Here is a 27,494-nt window from a genome sequence, read left to right on the forward strand (position 1 = left end):
GAGGGTCAGAATTCTGGCTGATAGACAGGTGTTCAAATACTTATTTGCAGCTGTATCATACAAATAAATAGTTTAAAAATCATATATTGTGATTTCTAGATTTTTTCTTTTTGATTATGTCTCTCACAGTGGACATGCACCTACGATGACAATTTCAGACCCCTCCAGGATTTCTAAAGGGGAGAACTTGCAAAATAGCAGGATGTTCAAATACTTATTTTCCTCACTGTACATACACACATATACACACAAAACAAACAGGCCTAATCTCCAGGGTTTGCCAGACCTTCATACAAAGTAATGTAAACTAAATATCAATAAATAAATTCCTAAAGAATAAGAGCAAGTTGTGCGTAATGCTAATGCATTCATACTTACTCGGAATCCACTTATTCACCCAGTCTCTAACATCACTTTGTCTCCAAACTGCAGTTATTACATGCACTTATGAATAAACAGAACTAGCAGTGTTGAGAGCAGAGGCTTAGTATTACTTTGTATAATTAGTATTACACTTAAAGCAACATACAGCTCATTAGGCCCAGTTTCCCATAATATAACAAATAAAGCAAAATGTTGTGTGTTTATTATAACATTTAATAGTGCATAATAATTCATGTCCACTCTGCTTGGTAGGCTTCTGTTTGATTTTGGAGCATGGCCTGCGGTTCAGAAAACTCCACCTTTCATTTATGTAAATTTTATTCATACTATCACTTGTGGGGTAAAAAGAAACCAAAATTTTGTCTACTCTAAACAGCATGAAAAACCCTTGCTGAAAGCAGCATTTGACCATTTCTTTTACTAGGCATATTGAAAGGGATGAAAGAAGAAGGAAAAAAAAAAAAAAAAAAACAGGGGAAGAGAGAGAAATTATCTCGCAGAAGATTCATTCAAGTGTGGGTAGATTAAATCCTGCATAGGTTTAAAAATATATTTAGATTTAGGATAAGGTTCAGAAAGGAAATCTGAAGGAACAAAAAAATTGACATTTATCAGTTCACTTTCATTTCTCAACATTTAAAAAAAAAAAAAAAAAAAAAAAACATTGAAGATTATGCAGGTTTTAAGCAGAGAATTTACATACATACATAGTGATTCCTGTAACCCATAAGGTTGTATCCCAAAGTGGCCATGCCATTTCATACCAAACGTATAAAGACCACGGCTACTACCAGCATTGATAAATACTGTAGGTTAAAACAAACCGAAGTATAAAGGGGGAAAGAGGGAAACAGCATTTTGTTGCAAAACCCTTTTGTGATCTCATACATTTATAGCACTTTATTTAAGTGAAATCCAAAATGTTCTATATAAACACAAATCTAAAATGCTTACATATAAAAAAAGACAGAAAAATAGACAAGACTAACAGAGACAGTTCCCAGCTAGTTGGGCATGGCCCCAATGCGTGGGGGAGAGTGCCAGACAGCAGAGCTTGTGCGCTTGAAGAAGCGTGGTTTGCTCCTTTGGAAAATCTTCTCCAGTTTTGGTTGCTCAACATCCCCAAAATAGGAGTGTAGATCCAGTGGGTCGTAATATTGCTTCATAATAGCTTGCTGAAGCTGCATGCCTGTATAAAAAAAAAAAAAGATCTTTAAAACAACTTGAAAAAAAAAATCAATTATTTAGCCAAATACCATTAGAAAACATCCCGATAACCACACACAGATGGCGATATCTTACCCTCAGCCCACGAAGGGATGGGTTTCCTGGGTGCGGACTCATCATCTGTAGAGTCATCACTGTTCTGGTCCATGCCATAGTCCTCTGGATTGACCAAAACCTCAACCTTCTTACCTTTAGGTGTGATTTGGTAGGACTGAGGTGACTGCTATAGGATATATTCAAAATAAAAAACAAACTCCGTTATCGTCTGGTGCAGACCAACTACAGACATCACTTTTTTAAAAACAAAATCACAAATCTACGAGGGTGACGAACACATGAACCCAATTACTGTAAAAAAAAAACTGTCCCAGTCAATTTAACATATCAAGCACCACTTATGTTCAAGTGCATTTATCAGGAGTAAAGTGAGACTTTTGAGAACTGATATAAAAAAAAAAATAATAATAATAATAAAATTGATATTTGTATTAAAATCAAAGCGTATTTAGGCTGTTTTAAATATTTCAGCAGTTGCCTACAACTGCAAGGTTACATATATGTATGTATGTATGCATGTAGCATATATAGTCATCGTCTTTTCAATTCAGGTTATTTCAATAAAACCTTTAACTACTGACAACTTTAGCTTTGTCCATTGTGAAAACATTAATTAACAATTCCTTGAGTAAATTGAATAGAAAATTTTATCAAGGCAAATTATTTGCTTCTTTTAGTCCAGACAACATGGTTACTGGTGGATCAGGAATGTTGGATGTTTGCGAAAACTCAAGTCAGAATTAGGCAGACCTTTTATTTTTGTGTGGTGGACTTATTTTTATGTGACTTCCACACAACACAGAAGAACGCTGCAGAATGAAAAATGGAAGAATGGAGAAAACGAGATTGAGGGGCGAGAAGAAGATTCAGGCCAAAGACAAATGACAGTTTTCAAAGTCTGGGATTATTTTTTAACACTGTACTGTGTTTTTGCCCTTTTTAAAGTCTAAAGTCTAGAAGTTTATTTTTATGATGTATATAATAAATTAGTAAAAAAATACTATCCGATTACTTGATGGAATAATCGGTAGAATACGCAATTGTTCAAATAATCATTAGCTGCAGCTCTAATGGAAACAAAGATGAACTTGCCTCTATATCTACAGTAGCATTCAACGCTGATCCTTTGTCAATAGTCTTGTTATGAGTTGTCCCTTTGCCCACAGGAGTTTTCATGACTGAATGCTATAAGAAAAAGAAAATACAAATAAAAGTTGAGAAGGCGCTGAATAGGCAGTACGTGACGTAGAAGAGGAGAAGAGTCTTACCTCAATATCTACAGTAACATTTAGTGCAGGACTGTGTGTAATTGTGGTGTTAAGCGCTTTGTTGACAGGCAGGTTTACAACAGTCTGAAAAAGTGTGCAAAAGTATATTTAAAACACAATAAATCATAAGGTAGTATAATTACAGCGATTAATTACTCTGTATTCGTACAGTGGCTGCAGGGGGTACAGCAGCAGCAGCATGTATCTGTTTGACCAGTCTTTCCTCCTCAGCCCTTTTCTGCTCCTCCTCCTGAATAAAGAATACATACTTTATCTAAACATGTGTTAAATTCCTGTAATGTATGGCAAATTTAGTTCCTGTTACAAAGTTGTATGCCTGCAAAAACCCTTGATATATACATTAAAGAGAGAGAGAGAGAGAGAGAGAGAGAGAGAGATAAACCTTCATGCTATACAGAATTTTGAATGAATGTACAACCTACTATAGATAAAAGCAAATTATAAACATGTCCCAACAAATTTATTTTTAAAATGACAGAAGCCAGACACTGACCTTCCTCCTCTTCTCCTCTAGCTCTTTCCTCTCCTTAGCTGCTCTCTCCAATTCTTTCTGAAGAGCTATGGCCTTCTCCCGCTCCACTCTCTCCCGCTCCCTGAGAACACATTCATTTCCTATTACATGCCACATTTCCGTACTTTCAAAAATTAAAAAGTGAGCTGTGTGTGTGTGTGTATATTATATATATATATATATATATATATAGAGATAATGACGTATTCGCTCATCTGCCCTCACATACAAATGAACATGAGCAACATCCGATTTTTAATCCATAGGGTTTAATAGGGTTTAATATGATGTTGGCCCACGCTTTGCAGCTATAACAGATTCAACTCTTCTGGGAAGGTTTTCCACAAAGTTTTAGGAGTGTGTTAATGTGAATTTTTGACAATTCTTCCAAAAGCGCATTTGTGAGGTTAGACACTGATGTTGGACGAGAAGTCCCGGATCGCGGTCTCCGCTCTAATTCATCCCAGAAGTGGACTCTGTGCAGGCCAGTTAAGTTCATCCACACCAAACTCACTCATCCATGTCTTTATGGACCTTTTGCTTTGTGCACTGGTGCGCAGTCATGTTGGAACAGGAACAAGCCGTCCCTAAACTGATTATACGTGCTCCAACACTTCATGGCTGAGTTGCTGTCATTCCCAATCGCTTTTACTTTGTTATAATTCCACTAACAGTCGCCTGTGGAATATTTAGTAGTGAGGAGATTTTATAACTGGACTTCTTGCAGGTGGCCTCCTATCACGGTACCACACTGGAATTCACTGAGCTCCTGAGAGCGACCAGTTCTTTCACCAATGTTTGTAGAAGCAGTCTACATGCCCAGGTGCTTAATTTTATACACCTGTAACCATGCAAGTGAGTGGAACACCTGAATTCAATGATTTTAATGGGTGAGTGAATAAAGTGATAAAATAATAAAAAAAAAAAAACCTCTCAGCAGCAGCCTGACGTTCCCGCTCTTTTTCTTTTTCCTCACGCTGCCTCTCACGCTCACGTTCCCGTTCTTGCTCCTTCTTGAGCTCCAGGGCACGAGCAGCCTCAGCTTGTTTGCGTGCCTTCTCCCGCTCCTCCTCGGCCTTACGTTTGGCCAATAGTTCCTGGTGACGCCTCTCCTCCTCCTCCTGGGAATGGACGCATACCCAAAGTCACATCTAGTAGTCATATCCCATATACAGCAATCCTATAAAACACCCACTCAAGCAGCTTTGGTCTTTAACTCCCATCCGTTCTCATTTACAAATGGTATAGTTTAAAACCTATTATTTCTAATATCAGGGAAAAGATTTAGTTAATATTGAGATTAAATGCTAGACAGAGACTACAATACTGCAAAGCATCTGATGGTGATGGCTTCAGCTATCGACTGTTTATCATCTCAAAAATTGTAATCCATATTAACCAATTATACAAAATATTGATGGGTATATGCTTTACCCCCAATGCCCACTTGGGGGCAGCATAGATCCAATTTGAATGTGTGAAAACAAAAGCCGCTGCAAGAACAATTTACTAATACACTAAATACAAGAACTCGATTTTATGTACTTGCAAACAAGTTTTTTTTTTAATTAAACTAAAATTTTAGTTTTATTAAAAGTAAGATGTTCTAAAAGGCCAGTCGAGCTTCAATAATTAAAAATTGACATTTTCTAAAAACATTTTCATGCAGTGGAGCAGAGTGTGTATACAGTGCGCTCACAGCTTGCTGAAGCTTTTTCTTGCGAGCTGCTTCTTCCTGTTTCCTGCGAAGTTCCAATTCCTCTTGGCGCTTGGTTGCCACCTTTTTCTTCGCTTTCTCCTCAGCGAGCCGCTCCACACGCAGCTGACGATGTAAAAAAAAGAAGATCCAGACTCATTCACTGACGGAAAAAATAAAGCACAAAAACATTTTAAGGATGCATTTCAAAACAAACCATGTCATTTTTCTTCTCTATTTGTGCCATTTTCTCTTCTATCTTCTTTTTCTTTTCCTGCTCCTTCTCCTTTTCTCCTTTCACCCTAGCCTCCACTACGCGTCTCAAACGCTCGTCCCGTTTCCTAAAAACAAAATCACTTTTATAGATTGTGCACCTTATAAAACACATACATACTGTATCTGGGAGTGTATATAATTTCATACTTTTTCAATTCTTCTTGTTTCTTTCTTCGCTCCTCCTCCAGCTTTTTCTTTCTTTCATTTTCTTGTTCAAGCTTCTTGCTAAGAGCATCCCATTTCTGCCGTTCCCGTTCCTGACAGAAAGAAAAAAAAAAAAAAAGGTCAAAAAGTATAAGGATATCAAAAGGTCACACAAAGCGCCAAATCTGACGGCCGTTAGGTGATTTAGGTGAGAAGTGAATTGAGCTGTAAATAGGGATGATTAAATGAGTAAACGGTTACCCTCCCCAAGTGCAGCACTTCATGATTTAAAAGTCACAGCCATGTGTTGGAGTAGTAAAGCACAGCCAAATATACGCAAACATTTAATAAACCTAGAAACATAAAACTAGGAGTCTCGTTTAAAATGCCATGTAACGGCTTTAATCTATGGTGCAAAACGAGGTGCAGCCTCTTTTCACAGAGCAGTGAAGCATGGCACAGGTTGCTGACGAAACAGCACCCAGGTCAAATTTCCTGCCGCGTATGAGGACATTTGGGATAAGTTGGTGCAAGACGCAGCAATCCTATTGGCTGAATGCACAACAAAACATGGTGCCAAATCTTTAAACTTTAGATATAAACAGACTCTGTGGCTGAAATGCATATGGTGGACTAAACTACACACATACAGCATTTGGTTGGATGTATAGCACCATTATGTCTAGAGGTCAAACAATGGTGAGTTTTACTGATACCCACTATTGGATTGACTCGATCGTACTTGCCGATAACTGATTAAACAAGTGATATTTTATGGATACCGGATTAATAAAAAATAAACCCATAAACATAATACTCCATGTTAAATAGTACTGGATGTATTACAAAAATAAATGTAATTTCAATGCTCTAGCCTTTGAAAAGAGAAAGATGGTGATTTTAAGCATAACTGTTTGGATTAATGCAAAAAGGTAATACTTTACTGTAAGATTCCATTTGTAACATTTAGTAAAGTTAATAAATGCTTAGAAGAATTGTTTTGATTTCAACATTTATTAAATAAATATTAAAATTAACTGAATTCCCATTTTATTACTTCAGTTACTGCACCATGAACTAACATGAATAAGGTGTCAAAACCAACAGCACGAGGCTTCAGTGATTCGCCTCTAGAGGCCGCTATGGTACTGAAAATTACTGCGACCTTCTCAGCTGCAACCTGGAAAAACTATCGGTATAAATCCATGCTGCATGCTGCGGTCAAGTGAAAAGGCACTACAAAGCAAAGCTCATTCAGCCATTTACGGTGCTAAAAACACCACACATCTATCGCTTTTGAAGTAATGCACTGTATGAAATTTGATACATTAACATTATGCTGGTCAGTGTGTACATGCAAGCCACAATACAAAATCCCAAGAAGATAAGATTAAAGACCAACACTAACTCCGATCTTGAAAACTAAATGGAACTATGAACAGAGTGAACACCCCTAAAGGTTAGATGACAAACTTAAGCACCCATGTACATGTCAAAGTGCACACACACCAAAGGTAGGGTTACGATGGATTACACGGACACCAGAGTTTAAACTTACCACTGAGCCAGTGCTCAACTGAGGGAATAAAGAAGAGCAGGATTACTAGCTCAGCAAGAATGCTGAATCTACTGTTACCTGCTTAACAATTGAATATCTTGCATATCTACAAACTAGATAGTATAAGACCTTGATAACCAGTGTAACTTTCACATCAAGTGTGTTGTGCAAGGTGAGCTAAGACAGGTACCTTGACTTCCAGTTTTCCGCTCTGTTTAATAAAGGATTTCATGACGGAGGTACGACCAAGGGAGGTTGGGGTCATCATCAGCAGCTGGTTCTTTTGCACGGTGTGCAGGAAGGAGCGCATGCCGGGTGTGATACCCTGTAATGACCACCGTAAAACTTATGTAGCAAACCAGAAACTAGTCAATTTCCACATTAAACACTTGGATAATAAAAAAAAAAAAAAAACTTTTTATAGATAGATTTTTTACACTATTCTACTCTATGGGGTTCTTTCCCAAACTGTTACCACAAAGCTGGAGGCACTCAATTGAACGTCTTCAGGTGCACTATAATAAAATTTAGCATTCACTTGGACTTGGAAACCCAAACCTGTTCAAGCATGGCAATGCCCCTGTGCACAAAGTGAGCTTCTGGAAAGATCATGCCTACTGAACACCTTTGGGATGAATTGGAACACTGACTGCACCCCAGGCCGCCTCACCTAAATCAGTACCTGCCTTTTGTGATACCCTTGTGGCTGAACAAAATATCTACAAGCAAACCCCAAAATCTATTGGAACATCTTCGTAGAAGAGTGGTGGGAATTATAAGAGCAAATTGCGACTAAATGTGGAATGCAATGCTCAAAAATTACATACCTAAGACCAGGTGACCCAATACTTCTGCCAATATAGTGTATTTCCATTATAATCAGTGAATTATAGAAAGTGTCTTACAGTCATGCACTTCTTTGGAGGAGAGTGCTTCTTCTTGGGGGTACTGATTGCTTCCGCTTCTGCAGCTGCACGTTTGACAGCTGAGCGAGAGGCCCTGAAATACACCCAATTTCTAGTGCACTGCATTCCAGATAAGAAAGCATAACACAAACTAATAAAGAATATTAGCAAAGACAACTCACCGAACATCATCCTGGGTATTTTTCTCACCATCATCTATAGATAAAAACATTTTAACACACATTGTTAATTCTGGATGATGGGTATGCTTTAATGTGTGGCCCCAGGCTTGTGGGCCATTCTGACAACAAACTGGGAAATTTCAGAGACAGCAGTACCTGATCCTGAGGGCTGAGCCATAGAGCGTGTGACACGGTAGTTTTCCTGGACACTGGGAGATTCTGCAATCTCTTCCTCTACTAATATGGGAGCTTCCTCCATTTCTGGCTCAGGCTCCTGATTAAGCACCTGCACACACGTATGAAAATACCTTTATTCACTTGAGGATTTAAAAGCTGACTGCTAAGAGGTCACGGCTTTTGAATTAACTTTATGTACACGTATGCTACATGATACAGAACAATAGCAGTCCAAGACTAGTAAATGCTATGCAATGATTACTTCTTATTAAACCCTATTGTAAAGAGTAGTACATAACTTCCATTGAATATTTAATTAATTTACTTACTAATTGAATAAAAAAAAAAAAAACAATGCTTTGTATTGTATCATGTCCAACCTTTTTGATATACCTTTGGCTCAGAAAGCATTTGGAAATACACACTGAATTTTGCTACATATCACACACCATTAGGATGAAAATGCAATCCTAAGTGTCCTAACCGTTAGTCTAAATGCTTTAAAGACAAATTAAGTGTTAAAATTAGTATGGAGATTTTCATATCAACACTAGATTTGGAAACGGCAAATGTAAATTATATAATTTAATTTTTATTCTGCACCAAACTTTAAAAATGTAAATACAGAAATACATTGCCATTTTGCATATTATTTTATAAAATGAATTTTGCTACCACTATTCTTGCACTGTAGAGGCTGTTTTGAAAAGGTCATATCTCAGGATTAAAGTTGAATTGGACAATGCTAATAATTATCTTTACCTCAGGCTGAGTTGGGCTTGTTTCAGCATTAGATCCAGCTGGTGGCTCTTCCTGGTTACCCACCCTATAAAAGAGGCGGTGATTAATCTCTGATACATAAACAATAAACTCTCCGGAAGAAAAAATAAAAAATAAAAAAAAGGACTTACTCCTCCATCATCTCCCCTACCACTTCCTCATTTTCCTCCGGTTCTATGTTTACAGAAATATCTCCTACACAAACAGACAAACAAACACACACACATGCATCAACAATGAAGTTACACAAAAAGCAGCAATACGAGACAAGCAATAAGTTCCACCTTATACATAATCACAATTGGCCCCTACAATGAAGGTCTGCAAACTAGTGGTTCCCCTTGACGCATAAATATACAGTAAAAATATAAAATTTCTAGCAGTTAGTCTATGCACTTTAACAGGTATAGATTATGGTCAAACACAAAAATTCCATGCGGTAAAATAAATATTCAGCTAGATCTGAAAGTGTGAGGTGAAAATTGGTTTGTAATTGTAAATAACTACCAAATGATCAAAATTATAATCCCCCAATCTGTAACAGATTTATGACTACTTGTGAAATCTCAGTCTGGCATCTACATCAACAACACTTACCGTATTTTCCAGACTATAAGCCGCTACTTTTTCCCCACACTTTGAACCCCGCGGCTTAAACAACAAGGCGGCTAATTTATGGATTTTTCCTGGGTTTTTCCCAGTTTCACAAGCTTCAAGCCAAAAAACTGAGCCCCATAACATTAGACCAATGAAATTGCGGAACGGGTTCAGGTGAACCAATGAAACTCTTTATATTAAATCAGATGCGCTCCCACTGAATCGGGCCGCACCACATCATAAATATGGATGAGGTTCCTCTGACATTTGACCTGCCGCTCACTTGGACTGTCAACAGGAAATGCGAAATCATTCGTCACACTGAAAACAACCGGGCATGAAAGAAACGCACTTCACCTGTGTTCTGAGCTTCACGGCATCGGGAGAAAAGATTCACTGGTGGTGATTTTTAAACGCACGACGATGCCAAACGAAAAACTTCAGAGAGAAATTGTTGTGAAAGGAAGGAGGAAGACAGTGAACACTGACTTTCTTGGTAGGCTACTGTTTAGATACAAGCCGTGTTACAGACCCTGTCTTTCGTTAAAGCCTGTGTAAAGTTCTTTAGTTTCAATGTAGACAGGTGCGGCTTATTTATGTTCAAAATAATGTCAAATTCAGTGGGTGCGCTTATATTTGGGTGCGCTTAATAGTCCGGAAATTACTGTATATAAATTGCATTAATTAATAATAGTGATCAATCACTTATTAGAATATCCTTAACTCCAACCAGTTCAAAATGCAAACTTTTCTGCTAGAAGCTCATTTCCGTTACTGTTCAACATATTGTTTCTACTGCCTACATTTCAAATCGCTACAAGTATTTTTTTTTTTTGATTGACTTGATAAAAACTTCTTTATTACACCCAGTTTCTTACATTTATGGCATTATGCCCTTATCTGGAGTGACTTAAAATGATCTAAGCAGTTGAGGCTCAAGGGCCTTACTTATGGGTCCAGCTTGGTGGTGCTGGCATTTGAACTTCCGATCAGAATCGGAATCATGGCCACTGAGCAACCACTTCCCACTCGTTATAAGAAGCTCAACTATTTGCTAATCTTAATGCAAAAAAAATATCACAGTGCGCTTTTATGTCGTCTCACCACTGATGGTGCTGCTGCATGTTGAGTTGCCCAGTCTGGCTTTCTTCTTCAGAAACGAACGTCTAGAAGCACGACGTACTGCTTCCTGAGTCATGCTGTGTCTGAGACCTGCCAGAGAGCGCCGCACCACCAAGGAGTGTCTGCCCGAGCTCGGTGTTGACGCCTGGCCACCTGCAGCTGCGATGGTAATCTTCTGTGCAGTGCGGCCTGGAGAGGTAGAGCACTGGGGCACTTTTTCAGCAGAAAGACGCTCGGTCGAGGGGATTTTCACCATGACCTCAGACACCAGTGTTTGCACAGGAGACGAAGAGCTGCTTGACTCTTCTACCACATGCCCCCTTTCCATTGAAATATCCTCAGGTGACAGTGGAGCAGCTGGCAGCTCCTCCTCCACCTTCTCAGACTGCTCCTTTACTTTGGCAGCCGCTTTGTTGCGTGTGCTCCGTTTAACCGGCTCGCTGTTTTCAGCTACAGCAGCTTTATTGCGGCGTGTGCGGCGAACAGGCTCCTCAACCACACTGTCTATACTGTTACTGGGTACTTGTGTATTCACCAACTCGGAGATTGAATTTAAAGTGAGCTGGACCGAGGAACGGCGCAGGTTACTGCGCTTCCCCTTAGAGAAACTGTAGAGAGAAACAAAGAATAGTACAATTATTGATGATCTAGAATTATTTTAGATGACACAAATACAAATGATTTAATATGTACTGCTTACAAATTCTGGGCTGATTCTCTTGACTACATTCACTTTCTTAAAAGGTTTTAGAAACACTAAACACAAACAGCATGAAATTTTTCTGTACCTGCTCAAACAAATCATTTATTGTTCTTGAAAAAAAAGTGAACAGCCAGGTAACTCCATAATTAAAAGCTGCATCACTACTATATACGAGTACAAGCACATTTAAAACTCTTACATATACTGCCTCAATAGTACCACCCTCACCGTCTTTTGCTACGAGCCTCACTGAGCTCTGTGGACACCCGTTTCCTGCGGTTCGTCTTTTTCTGTGATGGAGTCTTTGGCATAAGCTCTGGCTCCGTGCTAAAGTCACTGAAATACAAACTCAGAGAATTAGTTCATCAGCACATAATGACAGATCATTCTGAACAAGAACAAAACGCACAAAAACACAACAAAACACGAGATCTGTATATACCTGGAGAACATGCGTTTAGCCTCCTGCTGAATCTCCTCCAGCCATACCATGTGAATCGTCTCAATTTCATTATTAAACTCCTGCAGCTTCCCATTGAACACTTGCACAAGGGAACGAGTGGCCTCCGGCAAGGAACTCATGGCTGCGTCCCTTAAAAATAAAATAGATCAAATAAATGTGAGACTCTTGAATACAGGACCATGTCGGAACCAGGAAGTGTGTCGGACACAAATATTGACAGTAGCTACAAACTAAGAAAATGCACAAAGGAAAGAAGGATAGATTTGTCAGAAGCAGAACTGCAGATCATTGGACTGGATTTGACTTCATATGTTGGCACATATATGGACTCATAGTCTTTGCACGAGTATAGTATACTGGTTAAAGGCAAAATAAATAAATTAAAAAGGCATGTGCCCTCAGAGGCACAAAAAGATTGTCAAGGTTATCTGTCAAGATTTTATTATTATTATTTATATATATATATATATATATATATATATATATATATATATATATATATATATATTTTTTTTTTTTTTGGTAATTATTTTAAGTATGACAAAGGATCAGAATTGAACATTTGTGAATTATTCCATTAGAACATCAGCAGAAATGTATCTAAACACCTTAGTTATGTCTGGTTGTTGATTATATATGCACATATATTCAACTTTATCTATCTATCTATCTATCTATCAACAAAATATCTGTCACATTATTATTTGGTAAACATGTTTTTCTTTTTTTTCACCGGAATGCAGCTAACTAGTTAGCTGACAGTAGCTAGCAAGCAACAAATCTTAGCTTTGAGCCTGAAAACAAGATCATTAGCATCCTAATTATTATTAACACACAACACAAACACGCAACATTACAAACTAGAACAGATTAAATGATCATTCTGATATCGTTACTATTTAAATCTATCTATTACACTAATGAGATCATGAGCTGAATAAGAAGCCTCGCTGCCGCCACCACCACCAACAACAACAAAAGCTAACCATCAACCTCAGAGAAACACCGAACCACTTTACCTTTTAATTAAAAATATCTATAAATAAGCCTAAGAGTTCACTTGACGTCTTCTTCTGGCTCCGTATCTCCTCTTGTCAAAACCATTCAAATCCGATCCAAATGCGCTCCAAATACAATCGCAATTCCTCCTGGAGATGGAAAATGGTCTTTTCGAGGCACCCGCTCAAAACGGTTTAAGTAGTTTAAAATTCTGAGGAGACCAATCAAAGGCGATACGCGCGGCTATTTGTCAAAATTCATGTCTGTCAAACACAAATTGACCAATCAAAACTAAGAAAGGATGAGTCGTCACAGAATAGGCGGTGCTTTAAGAGGAAATCGGAAGTCGCGCAATTTGATTGGACGAGGCAGGCGTCCATCATGCATTCAAACCACCCAATCCAACTGAACCGCAGCGGTAGGGATCCGCCTGCGAAAAACACAGAGTACACAGCGCTGCGACTTTTACACTAGATCACGCCGATTGACACAAAAATGGCAGCCGAATAGAACATGTATTATATAAATCACAATATCCAGCTGTTATTCTTTTGCCAAATGCGAATGAATTGGCTTTTCGGGGTAAATTTTCCTTAAAGTTAATTTTTTTGTCATCGTTAAGTTCATTACATCACGAAATAAGTGATTTTTTTTAAAGCAACTGTATCTGCTTAAAACAAACAAAATAAAGCAGGAGCTTGATTCAGATGCTCAGACGCGGTTGCCTTGGTTACGGCGCTAGCCTTGCGTGGATTCAGTCCTCTCGGTAATCAGCTAGCCGGCTAGCTAAACTGAGAGCGTTTCAGTTATGTGATCGAGGATCTCTAGTTAAACTTTTATATAACTAAGCTCTGTATATTTATTTAACATGTGAGACTTATATGTAATGAAGACCTTCTCGGATTGCCTGTTGATTAGCAAGGTGAGTCCGAGCATGTCGGATGGTTCAGCATGTTAGCTAGCTAACAATGTAAAACTAGCTCTTGGATAAACTGGAATGCAATCAAACATGTAAATGTAAAATATATGCTCCATATATTAAGGGAAGTCAGTTGTTGAATGATAACATTGACGAGTTCTTTAGCTTGCAGAATTGATTTGGTCATTGATTGATTAGCCACTGATTTCACTCTGATTCTGATTTAATGTTGAATATTATTTTTAGACTAGAAGTATTCTGTCCTTGTCTCATGTAGAGATTATGTAGAACCAGTAGACTTTGGCACTAAATTGACAGCTTGGAATTGCATTCTGCAGATTGATGCATGTCCTTGGGCATTAAAAGGCTTAAAGTGAATCCTCTTATTTTATTTTTAGTAAGATAAGGGGAAGACCATGAGTCAGTGGCAGCACCTGAATCTGAGCTGAACCTGGAACAGGAATACAGTATTGCTCGTGTGGACTGCAGTAGCGTACAAGATGAAGAAAATATTACGGTTCACCAAAAAGAAAAGGCTCTCCGAGTGCATCTGAAACAGCCAGTGTGCTTTCGGTCGGCTATGACCTGAAGGAGAAAGACCTGGGCAAGTTGCACAAGGCGGCATTCACTGGGGATTTGGCAAAACTCAGACAACTCGCCAAAAAGAGCGATTTAAACCAGCTGGATAAGGAGAACAGGTAAGACAGAGGTGTATTAAACACGACTAACAGTGTAATTACAATATAATTAATCAGTTTGTCTTTTCAAACATAAGTTAGTCAAAGATCCAGAGATGTGTAATGCCTCCCAAACATGTATAATTTTATAACAGTGTGTCCTGAAGTATATAATTATGCATCCTTCACAACAGCAATTTTGCCGATAATCCCAATATACACCGATCAGGCATAACATTGACATTATAACATTATGAGTGGTGAAGTGAATAACACTGATTATCTCTTCATCATGGCACCTGTTAGTTGGTGAGATATATTAGACAGCAAGTGAAAATTTTTTCCACAAAGTTGATGTGTCTGAGGCAGGAAAAATAGGCAAGCGTAAAGATTTGAGCGAGTTTGACAAGGGACAAATTGTTACGGCTAGACAACTGTGTCAAAATACCTCCAAAACTGCAGCTCTTGTGGGATGTTCCTGGTCTGCAGTGGTCAGTATACATCAAAAATGGTCCAAGGAAGAAACAGTGGTGAACCGGTGACAGGGTCATGGACGACCAACGCTCACTAATGCGTGTGGAGAGCAAAGTCTGGCCCGTGTGGTCTGATCCAAAAGACGAGCTACTGTAGCTAAAATTGTTGAAGAAGGTAATGCTCGACAGTTTGAGACTGTCTTGGCAGCAACCGAGGACCTAGACATTTAGGCAGGTGTTCATGATGTTATGTCTGATCGGTGGTCATAAAGTTATGCCTGGTGTATTAATCTAATAACGAACAATCTGGTCATGCTGTTTCACAATTTATAGTTACATTTAATATCGTCTGTAAGACAGGTGGCGCTTTGTGTTGCTATGAATACATCGTTGCAAGAATAAACAGTCGTTTTCTCACCTAATTTTCTGTCATGGCCAAAAGTATACAGTATACTGTAGCATTATGAGTTTCCTTCCTGAACAGCAAAGAACAATAGGAACAGGAGCGTTCAGTGTGTTATACTTGGAGAACATTCGCTCAGCCCTTTGATGAATCTCCTCCAGTCATACCATGTCAATATTCTCAGTGTCACTAGTGAACTAGTGAAGCTTTGCACGTGGGAACAGGTGGGAATGTATGAAAAAAGGGAACACGACTGCACCTCAGGCCTCCTTGTCTGTCAATAGTGCCTGACCTCTCACGCTCGAATAGCCTGCTACACAAGTCTCTGTGAATAAGCTCTTACAACAAAAAAGTGTGTTCATCATGGTTTTAATTGCTGCCAGAAAAATGTAAAGGAAAATGTGGGGAATTAATCTAATAATTAAGAAATTAATCTAGAAAATATATAAACCACTCTGATTTAAGAATTTACCAGCATGGTGTATAATGGGTCTTAAGAAATGTGTTCTTTGGTAGTGCTTGTTATTATTTTGAATGAGTGCTTTTTACTGTTTGGCTCGGAGACATGGATAGATTTGTGTTTTGAGTATATTGTTAAGCTTAAAATATCAGTTACATTGCTGCTGTCATAACATGGTCAAATCGAGTTGGATCAAAAAGCTGTCTTTGTATTTGTGTATTTGCAGAACTGCACTACATATAGCCTGTGTTCATGGACACACTGAAGTGGTTCAGTATTTGGTGGAAAACAAAGTTAAACTCAACTTATGTGACAATCAGAACCGCTCCGCCTTAATGAAGGTAAAACCAAATTATTGTATTATTATTATTATTATTATTATTATTATTATTATTATTATTATTGCATTATTATTATATTATTGTACCCCAAAACTAGATAATTCATTACATTTTTCTTCAAGACGTTAAACAACATTATTAATACGAATAGTCGCTTTTCTACATGCGTCTACTTGAAAGTGTTTGTTGGGTTTTCTGTGGGTCTTTGTGTAGGCGGTGCAGTGCCAACAGGATCGCTGTGTGTCCATTCTCCTGGAGCATGAGGCAGATCCCAACTTGGTGGATATAAATGGGAACACAGCGCTACACTTAGCTGCCCGCATCCCCTCTCTGACTGTGGCGCTGAAGCTGCTCGAACATGAGGCGAACATCAATGCACAGAACAAGGTGAAGCCATGGCAGTACTTTCTATTTAGTATCCCATTTAGCTTTATTAGAAAACAACAGGTGTCAGATGCATGGCAAAAGACAAATATCTCCGCTATCCTTGTGGTATAGTGAAATTGTACCCTCACACAACAACAGCTGAAGGGGCAAAGAGACCATTAGCTTTATTTCTGATAAAAGCCCATCTTTCAATGCATTATATAATGTATTCTTTTATGTTTATGTTTTGGTTAGGTACATAAAATACATTTGGCATTGGATAGTTATATAAGTGGAAATAGATTTTTAAATGCATACAAAACATAGACAAATTTAAACTTGTTTAATTGTATTTTTAGGAAGGCAATTCTCCCTTGATATTGTCAGTGGAAGAAAGCCATGCAGAGATGGCTGAATTTTTACTCAAGGAGGGGGCAGATGTTAATCTCCAGAACCAGGAGCAACGGTAAGGATGCTTACGGTTCTTCTTGACACTCACAAATAACACATTGCAATTGCATTCAACTGCCATGAATGCATACAGATCGTACACATTTTTTTTTGCCAACAAGGACCCCTTTACTGATTGCTGCTTGCAATGGCCAAATCAGTATGGTGCGACTGCTCTTGCAGTACAATGCTGATATCACTGTGAAAGATAATAAGGGATGGTCATCTGACGACTATGCTGTAATGAATGGCCATCATGCGTAAGTGTTTAATTTGTTTGTGTGTTATTAAAGTTTTCAGCTGCAAATGCGCTGTTTTTATTTTCATAAACAGTACAGAGAAGTGTTGCAAATGATTTTCAGTTGTTCACACCTAATCATTGAGCATGGGACGAAGAAGAAGGCCTTGCAGTCACCCTCCCACCTTGCCTCCGATAAAAACAAGCAGACTTCATTGTTGGGCAGTCCCAAGGATGGCTTTGCTCTCAGAGGTCCAACTCTTGGCAAAGATGGTGAGTCCTGATTGTGACCTTTGAAGTCTGTTAGTGATGAATATATAGTGCTTTCCTTAGATTAAGGTTAAAAGATATAAATATTCTTTAAGTCGGATTATTGGCTATGCCGAATGTAACCTTCAGAGCATGTTAGAAGTTGCATTAATGTATCAAAACATTACATAATGCTTTCGCATCCTTATTTGTGCTTCGTAATGCTTAAACCATTCTACTGCACAATGTTCTATCTGAAGTTTTATTATTTTCCTCCCATTTACATTGTTTACATGTGCATGTCAATGGAGGAAGTGCAAAAGAAGGGAAAGGTATTACAAGTAATAATAAAACTGCTTATATGCAACAGAAAATACACTGCATTGTTTACCATCAAGCTAGTCAATAAAAATATACAGTAAGCTCCATGTGTCTGAGAACTACAATTTTTTCCTTTCAAACTAATTTTTCAAAGAAGCTGAAAGTATGCAGTATCTTGATAATTTAGTTTTCAAGATATTGCATTGTTTCAGCTTGACCTCCAGCTGTCATTCGTGCAAAAGGCCAAACACTATAAAAAATATTGATTCTTCATTTTTACTCAAATTATTGCCAATAATGTAATCAAAAGGTTTGTATTAAAAAAACAAAGGAGGACTGAGGCATTATCATTGGTGGTCTTAGACTTTTTGGACCCTAGTAAATTTTGTTGATTTTGTTTGTTATAAATTCTGTAGTATTTAAAAGATTTAATTAAATACAAAATGTAATAACATTAATACACCCACAAAATAAATGATGTGTAGTAAATATGTGAATATGTTTTTCAGATACAGAGGATAATTCACATGCAGACTCTATCAGCAGGTAAGTATACGGTGTATACAGTGCATCTGGAAAGTATTCACAGTGCTTCACTTTTTCCATATTTTGTTATGTCACAGCTTTATTTCAAAATGGATTAAATTCATTATTTTCTTCACAATTCTACAAAAAAATACACCATAATGACAAAGTGAAAGAAGTTTGTTTGAAATATTCAAACAAAATGAGTCACATTCAATTAAAATTAAAGAATTAACTTTTCCACTGATCATCCTTGAGATGTTTCTACAAATTGACTGGAGTCCAGCTGTGGTAAATTCAGTTGATTGGATATGATTTGGAAAGGCACACACCTGTCTAAATCAGGTCCCACAGTTAACAGTGCATGTCAAAGCACAAATGAAGACATGAAGTCCAAGGAATTGTCTGTAGACCTCCGACAAGATTGTATGGAGGCACAGTAAACGTCCCAATGAACACAGTGGCCTCCAGCATTTGTTCCAAGTTTGCAACTACCAGGACTCTTCCTAGAGGGGCCGCCCAGCTCTAAAAGAGCTCCAGTGTTTCTCTGTGGAGAGAGGAGAACCTTCCTTAAAAACAACCATCTATGCAGCACTTCACCAATCATGCCAGTATGGTAGAGTGTCCAGTTGGAAGACGCTCCTCAAAAAAGGCACATGACAGCCTGCCTGGAGTTTATGAAAAGGCACCTGAAGGACTCTCAGACCATGAGAAACAAAGATTGAACTCTTTGGCCTGAATGGCAAGCGTCATGTCTTTAGGAAAACAGGCATTGCTCATCACCTGGCCAATACCATACCTACAGTGAAGCATGGTGGTGGCAGCATCATGCTGTGGGGATGTTTTTCAGCGGCAGGAACTGGGAGATTAGTCAGGATCAAGGGAAAGATGAATGCAGCAATGTACAGAGCGCTCTGGACCTCAGACTGGGGTGAAAGTTAGTCTTCCAACAGGACAACGACCCTAAGCAATAGCACAACCAAGATAATAAAGGAGTGGGTACGGAAGAAGTCTTTGAATGTCCTTGAGTGGCCCAGCCAGAGACCAGACTTAAACCCGATTGATTCGAAAGGGTCAGAAAAGGTGAGAAAAGGCCATTCAACCTGATGGAGTTTGAGAGGTTCTGCAAAGAAGAAAGGAAGAAACTGCCCAAAAATAGGTGTGACAAACTTGTAGCATCATACTCAAAATGACTTGAGGCAGTAATTGGTGTCAAAGGTTCATCAACAAAGTATAGAGCAAAGACTGTAAATACTTATGTACACTCATGTACTTTTTGTTTTTTATTTGTAATAAATTTGCAAAGATTTCAGACACATTGTCATTATGGGGTATGGTTTGTAGAAATTTGAGCAAAAAAAAGAATTAAATCCATTTCGAAATAAAAAAGCTGCAACATAACAAAATGTGAAGCACTGTGAATACTATTCAGATGTGCTATATATATATATATATATATATATATATATATATATATATATATATATATATATATATATATAGTTGCAATATAAGTATATATAGCAGTTGACAATTTTATGTGAGTATGAAATCATGTTCCTAATAAATGGAAATTTTAGAACATCAAAAAGTGGTGCTGCTGATTCCTGGCCCTCTACAGATGATAATGATGACGACGATGAAGAGCTTAATCTGGGCCCAAAGGTGATTATTTGTGCCCTGAAGAGATTAAAATACTGGAGACATATTTCTCTTATTATAGACCATTTCAATGGCCATTCTTTCGTGTAAGGAAGTGACGTCTTTCCGGTTAGCTTAAAAATGTTAAAATTAAAACTTGTTCGGTGGTTGCATGCTCTTTCAGACCAGGAACTAACTTGCTGTCGGTAAATTAGTGTTTAGATCCGCGAAAAACAAAAGACGTGAAGCTTGAATTGCAGCAGTGAAGAGTGAAGGCTGGATACTAAATTAGATTTTAAAAAAAGAAAAAAAAAAGAATACATGTTAGCCAACAATGAATTGCATGCACCTTCTTGTTTATTCATGACCAGATGGAGCATTCAAACCCTCTCTCACACACTCTTCCACCTCAACAAGGATCATAGCACTTAAGTATCAAAAGTACTATAATTTATTATGGCTATGATGTTCCTATTAAAATTTTTGTCACAACACTTGTTCAATCAACTCAGTTTATGTGAAAAGATTCATGTACTCTTAGCACAACAATATGTTAATAGAATGATATTAATAAGTCAAACACTGATTGATATCTATTAAAATTATCATGAGCCCAAAACCTTCTTTTCAACTACTTCAAGAAAATCACACAAATAAGGCCACGGGTGTTGTTAGCAAGTTAAAGTCAGAAGTTTCTTCCATCATTTATTCCCCTTTAAATGTTCTGCTTGCTGTTGAACTGATGCTGAACTGTATGTTGGTGACACCACCAAGTAGACACCACCAAGTTCAAAACTATTCCAAATCACTGTTCTTACTGTATTATCTCCAGATTTTATTTCAAGTTGTATATTTTTTTTTACATTAAATTTCACTCGCTACAATTTAATTCAGATTAGAATTCAGTTTGCGGCGTGATTTATTATTAGAATAAACATACAAACATACCCGGCCATGCAAATGCATCGCGCGCTAATAACGGTTACCATAGCAACGACCAAAACATGATCTTTTTTTTTTAAACACTGACTTATTCCGGTCTCACCGAACACAAGATATACATCATCAACGTTGTATCGCCAAATATTTCTGTCTTTTCTTTCGCTAATGAAATAATTGTAGGCATCCAGATTACGACATGGTTTTACCGCTATCAGCGTGTAGAAGCACTCGGTCTAAATCAGATCATAATACACATCTGGATAAATTCCTTCAGGTAAACGTTGAGTGTTTTGTCAACCCAAATGTTTAAGGGGTCCGATAATTCCACGTTATCATCATGTTCTGTTATAGCTAAACTGAAAAAGCACGTGGTAGTCATTTTGTTATGACAGCTCCGTGCTTTAGAAATGGCGCCATCGGAAATGCTTTAGGATCGGACATGCGCAGTATCGCCACAATCACATCACATCACATTACTTCCATCTTTGTAAACTTCTTATAAGTAGAATAATGTGCTCTGCTTCCGATCACGAGAAGAATGTTAAAAGCTTTCAAATAAGTCCATTTGACATTTCAGGAGATCCAAGGGCACTCAGATTAGTAACCCCCTACTAGCTGAATACAGTAAAAAGGAAATATTACACAATTATGTTTGAGATGTCTTTTTAAATTTTGTACAAAGGTGATATATTGTCATCACAACAAGTTCATTGAACTGTTTACTACAGACATCATTCATTCTGTTAAAACATACACACTTGCACACAGTCAACTCTGACTCACTCGCACTTTACTTGTTCTTACATTTCTACCTCATATCGCACCGTAGCTCACTTATGTTTAATGTTTGCTGTTCATTTATGTTTAATGTTTACTCTTGCTGTTTTACTGTCTATGCACCTTGATCCATTAGTAATGACATTTCTTTTTTTTTGTATATTATATATAGAGGAATGACAATAAAGCATGAGTTGAGTTGATAATACCTGTTCTGTTATTATAGAAACTTCAAAAGATAAACTTGAAGAAACTAATGAGTGCCTCCAAATTTGATGGGAAAAAATGTAAGTACAATGTTAGATGTTTTGTACATTTTACTTTAGCTTGTGTCTGTGCTGTAACTTCAAACTCCTTCCCTGTAGTCGCTGAGGATCAGGATCCAGAAAAATCCTGGAGTGGCACTGAGTCTGAACCTATCAGCAAGCGCAAAGCAGTAGAACCTTCCATGGCTTTCCCTTCTAGCAGTACCTCCACCCAGCTTCCTGTAACCCCTAAATATATTTCCTTTTCCAACCCTTCCCAGATGACCTCCACCCCCATCATTAGCTCCCAAAAGGTAATCTTACCAGTCAGTGTAATCTTCTCATTTTTGCTTTTCTATCCTTTTGTCTATGCATTCCATCCCATCCTTTCGGGGTAGGTGACGAGGCTGAGAATTCACAGCTGCCCTGTGGCAACAAATCAGATGTAGAAGCCAGCGAAAGTTCAGAAGAAGAATCGGAGGAAGGTGAAGATGTTGAAGACAGCGAAGAAGAGGATGAAGAAGAGGATGAAAATGAGGAGGACAAGGAAGACAGTGAAGGCGATGAAGAAAGTGACGATGAAAGGGAACAAGAGGAGGAAACTAGTGTTGCAATAACACAAGAAGATGATAATGAAAGAGAACTTCCTGAGATCACAGCTGTAGAGGAAAGAGAGGAGAGCCATGATATTCAGATGCACGTTGATGTAAACACGGAACCTATTGGACAACCGGAGACATCAAACATATTGATTGAGAAAAGTGATCATGCTAAGGAGCATTTTAGTTTGTTTGAAAGAGTAGTCTCGAAAAAAAAAGAATTTCTAGAGACAGCTGTGTTAGAAGTCATAGAGAGACAGAAAATAATGCATTTAGAGATCACAGATGAAGAGCTGGAGAAGGGAGTCTCTCACACACTAGGTGTTAATGCTGGCACACTTTTATCAGGCATTAGGGTCGATTCAACATGCGCTGATAAAGAGGAAAATGATTACAGTAACACAGGTGCCACAGGAGCGTTTAGAACACCTCCACATATTGCAGGCACTACCCCAAAAACTACGAAGAATTTTGAAGGTGATGAAGATGAAGACAATGAAGCTTTCAGAGCTGGGAATCACAGCAATGCTGATGTCTTAAAGTTTCTAGAAAATACTCTGGTAGTTGAATCAAATATCAAACCCAAGCAAAGTAAGACTGGAGGCATGGTATCTAAGCAACCTCATGAAACCGGTGATGAAAAAGCAATCATTAATGACATGAAGGCTGATAACACTGTTTCAAAAGCACTCTCTCAGTTGTCCACAGTTCAGATCAATGCAGATGATGATAGCGTTCCAAGAAATGTAAATGATACAATGAAGCCATCAGAATTAATCTCGAACCCAGAAGAACCTAAAAGCTCTGAAGACTCCTGGGGTTCTTGCTCAGATAATGAAACAGAAGGTTCAGTAGAAAATGACACTTCAGATATTGAGCCAGTTAATTGTAAGGATTATGAGAGAGAACATATGACCATTGAGGAACATACAGTAATACATTATGATGATGATGATGATGAGAATTTGCCAGTGTCCATGATCGTTGGAAGTGATGACTTGGAAGATGCTAAGGATGGGGAACTCATATGTCATGAAGAACTCCCACAGACAGTCATTGATGATATTAATGAGACTTTTTATTTTGATAAGAATGATGTAGATGAAGAGCGGGGAATTTTACAGGTACACGAGCATGTTATGCTATTCCAGACTAAGGAACATGTCTCCTACAAGGAGAATCATATCATATAATTAAGGATTGTGGGTTGGTGTATTTAACACCTTAAACTGTTATGATGCATTAAGGTGGTGATCATTATGAATTTTTTCCCATTCTGTGTTATTCAAATTCTCCATTCATGACTCATATCATATATTTAATTTGTTACTTCACTGAATAAAGTTATAATGTTGGACAATACTTAGTAACAAATCTTTGTTCATAGCCAGGAGAGGTAACTTCATCTTCAGAAGATGAGTATGATGAAGAGGATGAAGATGAAGAATGTGACGAAGTATCAAATAAAAGATCAGAGGCTAAGCAGCTAGAAAAGACAGAAGCTTCTAAGAAGCGGGGTAAGATTTAAAATCTTGCGAAATCCAGTGCGTGTGTGTTTAAAGATCTTTGCATGTATTTCATGGAGCTGTTTAAATACTGTGTTTCAGACTTTTTGTCAGAGTTGGGAATTGAAACGCGAGATCAGGAAGAGGATTCTCCTTGGGACTCAGAGGTTAGAATTGTGGTGTTTGTCAGTGCAGCTGCTAAAATAGTGTACAGGCTTGTTTGCCAGACCTGTTTAAACTGCAGTGCAACACTTAGAAATGGTCATTGTGAATTAGTGTTTCAAGCTGACTGAATCTCTTCTCTTTCAGTCTGGCTCGGACAGTTCGAGCAAAAAGGGTAGTAGTGGGCACAACTCCCCAGCCAAGTCACATAAACCTATGTCCAGTATTCATGAGGAGAGCAATGAAGGTATGTAGCACTTTTGATCTATTCATGCTTAGAGCTGGAACAAAACCCGTTTTCAACAGGACAAAATTTGCTTCAGTAAACCATCACTGCAGCCATTTCATGCTTTAAGAAACATTCAAAGCTGAAAAACTTTTTTACTCTGGTTCACCGCTATTACTTTCTGTCAACTGATGCCATCCAAGCATTTCAGTATCGACTTTACTATTCATAAAGTTGCTACAAGTAATTTTTTTTGTATTGAAGCGTTTTCATTGAAATAGAAATGATGCCTTGTGTAAAGGTCAGTTCAACACAGTCTACTATTTTTCTATAAATCATCTGTAACTGATTCCTTTTTTAGCCCTGCATTATATTCCATCTTTCTTAAGAGGATCGAAGCACAGTAGTGTATTCAGAAGTGTTGCTCGGCCTGGAGGTCAAAAGGCAGTGGGTATGGCAATTAAATTGCTGCACGATGTCCTGTTGTTTTTCAGGACTTAATATACTGTAGCTCCACAACCCCCAGCTTCTACCATTTCACATTACATTACTTTTTCATATCTGTAAAGATGCAACAGATGGTGTTTTTTTTCCCCTGCATATCTGTTGTCAGTGTCTATGTTGAACATGGTGGTCTGTATGGCTTGCATCCTGTGGAACTGATTTATTGAGAAGAGGGAAGATAATTTACAATTAACCGATGATTCTTAAAATAAAACTTTAATAGTTACATCGCCAAGCATTAACGCCAGGTGCACACATACTCCACTTGCAGTACGTAGGCAGCCTTTTATTGTAGTATGTATGCTTTGAACACCAATTTGTGCCACAAATTCAACAATGGGAAATTCTCTTAAAAATGTGCATAGTTTTAAATCCAACATTTATTTTAACATTGTCTAGAAATTTCTGTTTTTAGTATGTATTGTATTTCACATACATTGTATTTCAATGACTACAGCTATATAATTCCTGCTAAACGTTTTGCGTTGCTTTTCTTTACCCTGGGCTTAAAGTAAAAAGATCACTATTACTCTGTGCAGAAACGATCGCTGCACTGCGATCCATGTGTAGTGTGAATGCTCTCACCAGGCCACTGGAAAGAATATGCATTGCAAACAGATTATGTGTGCACCTAGTCTAAGAATTCATATGAATTGTCAGACTAGTTTAAAAGCTTCACAGATGCAGAGTAGTGTAGTATTAGAGTAGATGCAAAGTATTACAGTGAAGCATTTAAAATATTATCACGTGGCTTATATGAAAATTAGGAGAACGATATATGTTTGTAGTCCAATAATACCACCACTGAGTAGTTGTGCTGTGAGGATCTTTATTCCCCTTAGCTGCACACTGTGTTATTTTGTGTCTGTTCTTCATGCCAGATTTCTAATAGTTATTGGGTTTCCTTCTTGACTGATTAAATGTTTTGGCTGCCTGTTGCTTTTACATGTAGTGGTATGCGTAACCAGTAACTAGAACTAAGCCAAGTTCTTGGTCCAATGCTGCTGTTATGAATTCAGTTACTTAGTTTCTGTTTTGTCAGAAAAAGGAACTTTTATGTTCATGTTCTGACAAAAGATATGTATGCTTCTCAAGAACTAAAGTGCAGTGACTGCAGTAGGATTTAGTACAGTTCATAGCTCTGTAATATCAGTTTCAGGATCTGTGGGTCATGCAACTGCACTAACGTATACTGTGCTGCCATGCGGTTAGTAGATATTAATGCATTAGAAATGACTGCAATACATTCGATGCTTTGCCTGCGCATCAGAAGCTCACATGCATTAAGGAAACTGCATTCGCATGTGCATGCTTTCATTGGTGCTGCTCTAGAGGCTTGGGTATTCATTGTGTATGTGTCTTGTGTTCTTGTGCTTAATTTTTCTTACTTTTTTAACTCTTAATGTGTCAAGATTTACATTTTCTTTTGTTATGCAGTTTTAATATCTAGTCAGGAAGAGGAGGATAACAGTGATGAAGAGAAATCTGATAAGCAGGTAAATTTCCTTTATGCATTTTCAATACTTTTTGTTTCCTATTTATTTATTGACTTTTTAATTCGTTTGATTTGTTTAAAATTTATGAATGACTCTGTTTTTGTTTGTTTAGCACGATCTGCCTCAAAGGAAGCCACTATCAGTGCTGAATAAGCTGCTAGAGTCAAAAGATGCTAGACAAAATACAGGTAATAACAGTGGTTGTTTGTGTGTGTGTGTGTGTGTGTGTGTGTGTGTGTGTGTGTGTGTGTGTGTGTGTGGTCTTCAACCTGTTACTAAGACATTGCTAACAGTCTTAATGCTACATTTTTGCTTTCAGATGTAATGGAGGAACTCGGTTTAGTTGATGTTGATCTCGAAGGTAATTTTCTACCTGGTTGGATCTTACTTGATGTTCTCAATCAGGTTTATTTTAAGGGTTAAACAGATTTTTGTGTATTTTTATCTCATCTAAAAGAAACTCACCAAATCCCAGCAGGTCAGATGTACTCCATTATGCTCTGAGCTTTGTAGTTGTATGGTTAGTTTTTATAGTAAACGCTGCAAAATTAATAGCCTAATGTATAGTCCCAAACTAAAGATTTTATTCTCAACACAGATGCTTCAGATTGGGATTCAGCAAGTACCACCAGTAAAGCCAGTAAAAACCTGCCAGTCTACGAATATAGGGAAGTATTTAAGAGTGAAATTCCAGCGTTTCTGCCAGTCGCCCAAGAGCAGGATTTGCATACAGGAAAGGAAGAAGAAAAAGAATCTTCCTTTTTAAGAACTTGTCCAATGCCAAGTCCACGCTCATTCAAACCTCTTACCAGCACACAGATTCAACCACAACCTCAAACACACATTCACAAAGAGTTCTTTAAGAAACCAGTGAGTGATGAAGGTGAGAGATAACTTTGCTAATT

General features: G+C 37.9%; 2 protein-coding genes across 3 annotated transcripts in view; one reads left to right on the forward strand and one right to left on the reverse strand.

Moving 5' to 3' along the window:
- Positions 1-1,256: 1,256 nt before the first annotated feature.
- Positions 1,257-13,257, reverse strand: LOC124392956 (inner centromere protein). Of its 2 annotated transcripts, XM_046860262.1 has the most exons (21): positions 13,091-13,257; positions 12,051-12,200; positions 11,837-11,944; positions 10,888-11,513; positions 9,318-9,381; positions 9,169-9,232; positions 8,386-8,515; positions 8,230-8,263; positions 8,048-8,141; positions 7,333-7,467; positions 7,143-7,160; positions 5,588-5,697; positions 5,382-5,505; positions 5,168-5,290; positions 4,399-4,589; positions 3,451-3,550; positions 3,106-3,186; positions 2,937-3,020; positions 2,761-2,853; positions 1,687-1,834; positions 1,257-1,573 (listed from the first exon to the last, which is right to left on the reverse strand). In XM_046860262.1, exons 2-21 carry the CDS (start codon positions 12,188-12,190, stop codon positions 1,389-1,391), a joined length of 2,652 nt encoding a protein of 883 aa, XP_046716218.1. In that variant the 5' UTR covers positions 12,191-12,200; positions 13,091-13,257; the 3' UTR covers positions 1,257-1,388. The 2 variants fall into 2 exon arrangements, with proteins under 2 accessions (XP_046716218.1, XP_046716219.1); XM_046860263.1 differs by lacking the exon at positions 7,143-7,160.
- A 231-nt stretch (positions 13,258-13,488) lies between these two features.
- Positions 13,489-27,494, forward strand: part of si:ch211-272n13.3 (ankyrin repeat domain-containing protein 26) — a 28,629-nt gene continuing 14,623 nt past the window's right edge. The window contains 22 exon segments of the mRNA XM_046860158.1: positions 13,489-13,992; positions 14,388-14,521; positions 14,523-14,687; positions 16,229-16,343; positions 16,557-16,730; positions 17,069-17,175; positions 17,282-17,419; positions 17,522-17,670; positions 17,958-17,978; positions 18,477-18,513; positions 20,073-20,157; positions 22,079-22,139; positions 22,496-23,820; positions 24,084-24,213; positions 24,304-24,368; positions 24,511-24,610; positions 24,951-25,040; positions 26,531-26,589; positions 26,702-26,777; positions 26,909-26,950; positions 27,047-27,067; positions 27,188-27,472. Of these exon segments, the coding sequence (XP_046716114.1) occupies positions 14,490-14,521; positions 14,523-14,687; positions 16,229-16,343; positions 16,557-16,730; positions 17,069-17,175; positions 17,282-17,419; positions 17,522-17,670; positions 17,958-17,978; positions 18,477-18,513; positions 20,073-20,157; positions 22,079-22,139; positions 22,496-23,820; positions 24,084-24,213; positions 24,304-24,368; positions 24,511-24,610; positions 24,951-25,040; positions 26,531-26,589; positions 26,702-26,777; positions 26,909-26,950; positions 27,047-27,067; positions 27,188-27,472 (3,277 nt within the window). The 5' untranslated portion in view covers positions 13,489-13,992; positions 14,388-14,489.

This window comes from Silurus meridionalis, chromosome 10 (assembly GCF_014805685.1).
Source record: "Silurus meridionalis isolate SWU-2019-XX chromosome 10, ASM1480568v1, whole genome shotgun sequence".
NCBI lineage: Eukaryota > Metazoa > Chordata > Actinopteri > Siluriformes > Siluridae > Silurus > Silurus meridionalis.

What these genes read in the sequence shown, in the direction of transcription:
- LOC124392956 (XM_046860262.1), bottom strand. Translation starts at nt 12,190, where the DNA reads ATGAGTTCCTTGCCGGAGGCCACTCGTTCCCTTGTGCAAGTGTTCAAT. An exon ending in AATACCCAGGATGATGTTCG is followed by an intron (nt 8,142 to 8,229) that starts GTGAGTTGTCTT and finishes GGTGTATTTCAG; the next exon opens with GGCCTCTCGCTCAGCTGTCA. An exon ending in CATCCCTTCGTGGGCTGAGG is followed by an intron (nt 1,574 to 1,686) that starts GTAAGATATCGC and finishes TTTTTTATACAG; the next exon opens with GCATGCAGCTTCAGCAAGCT.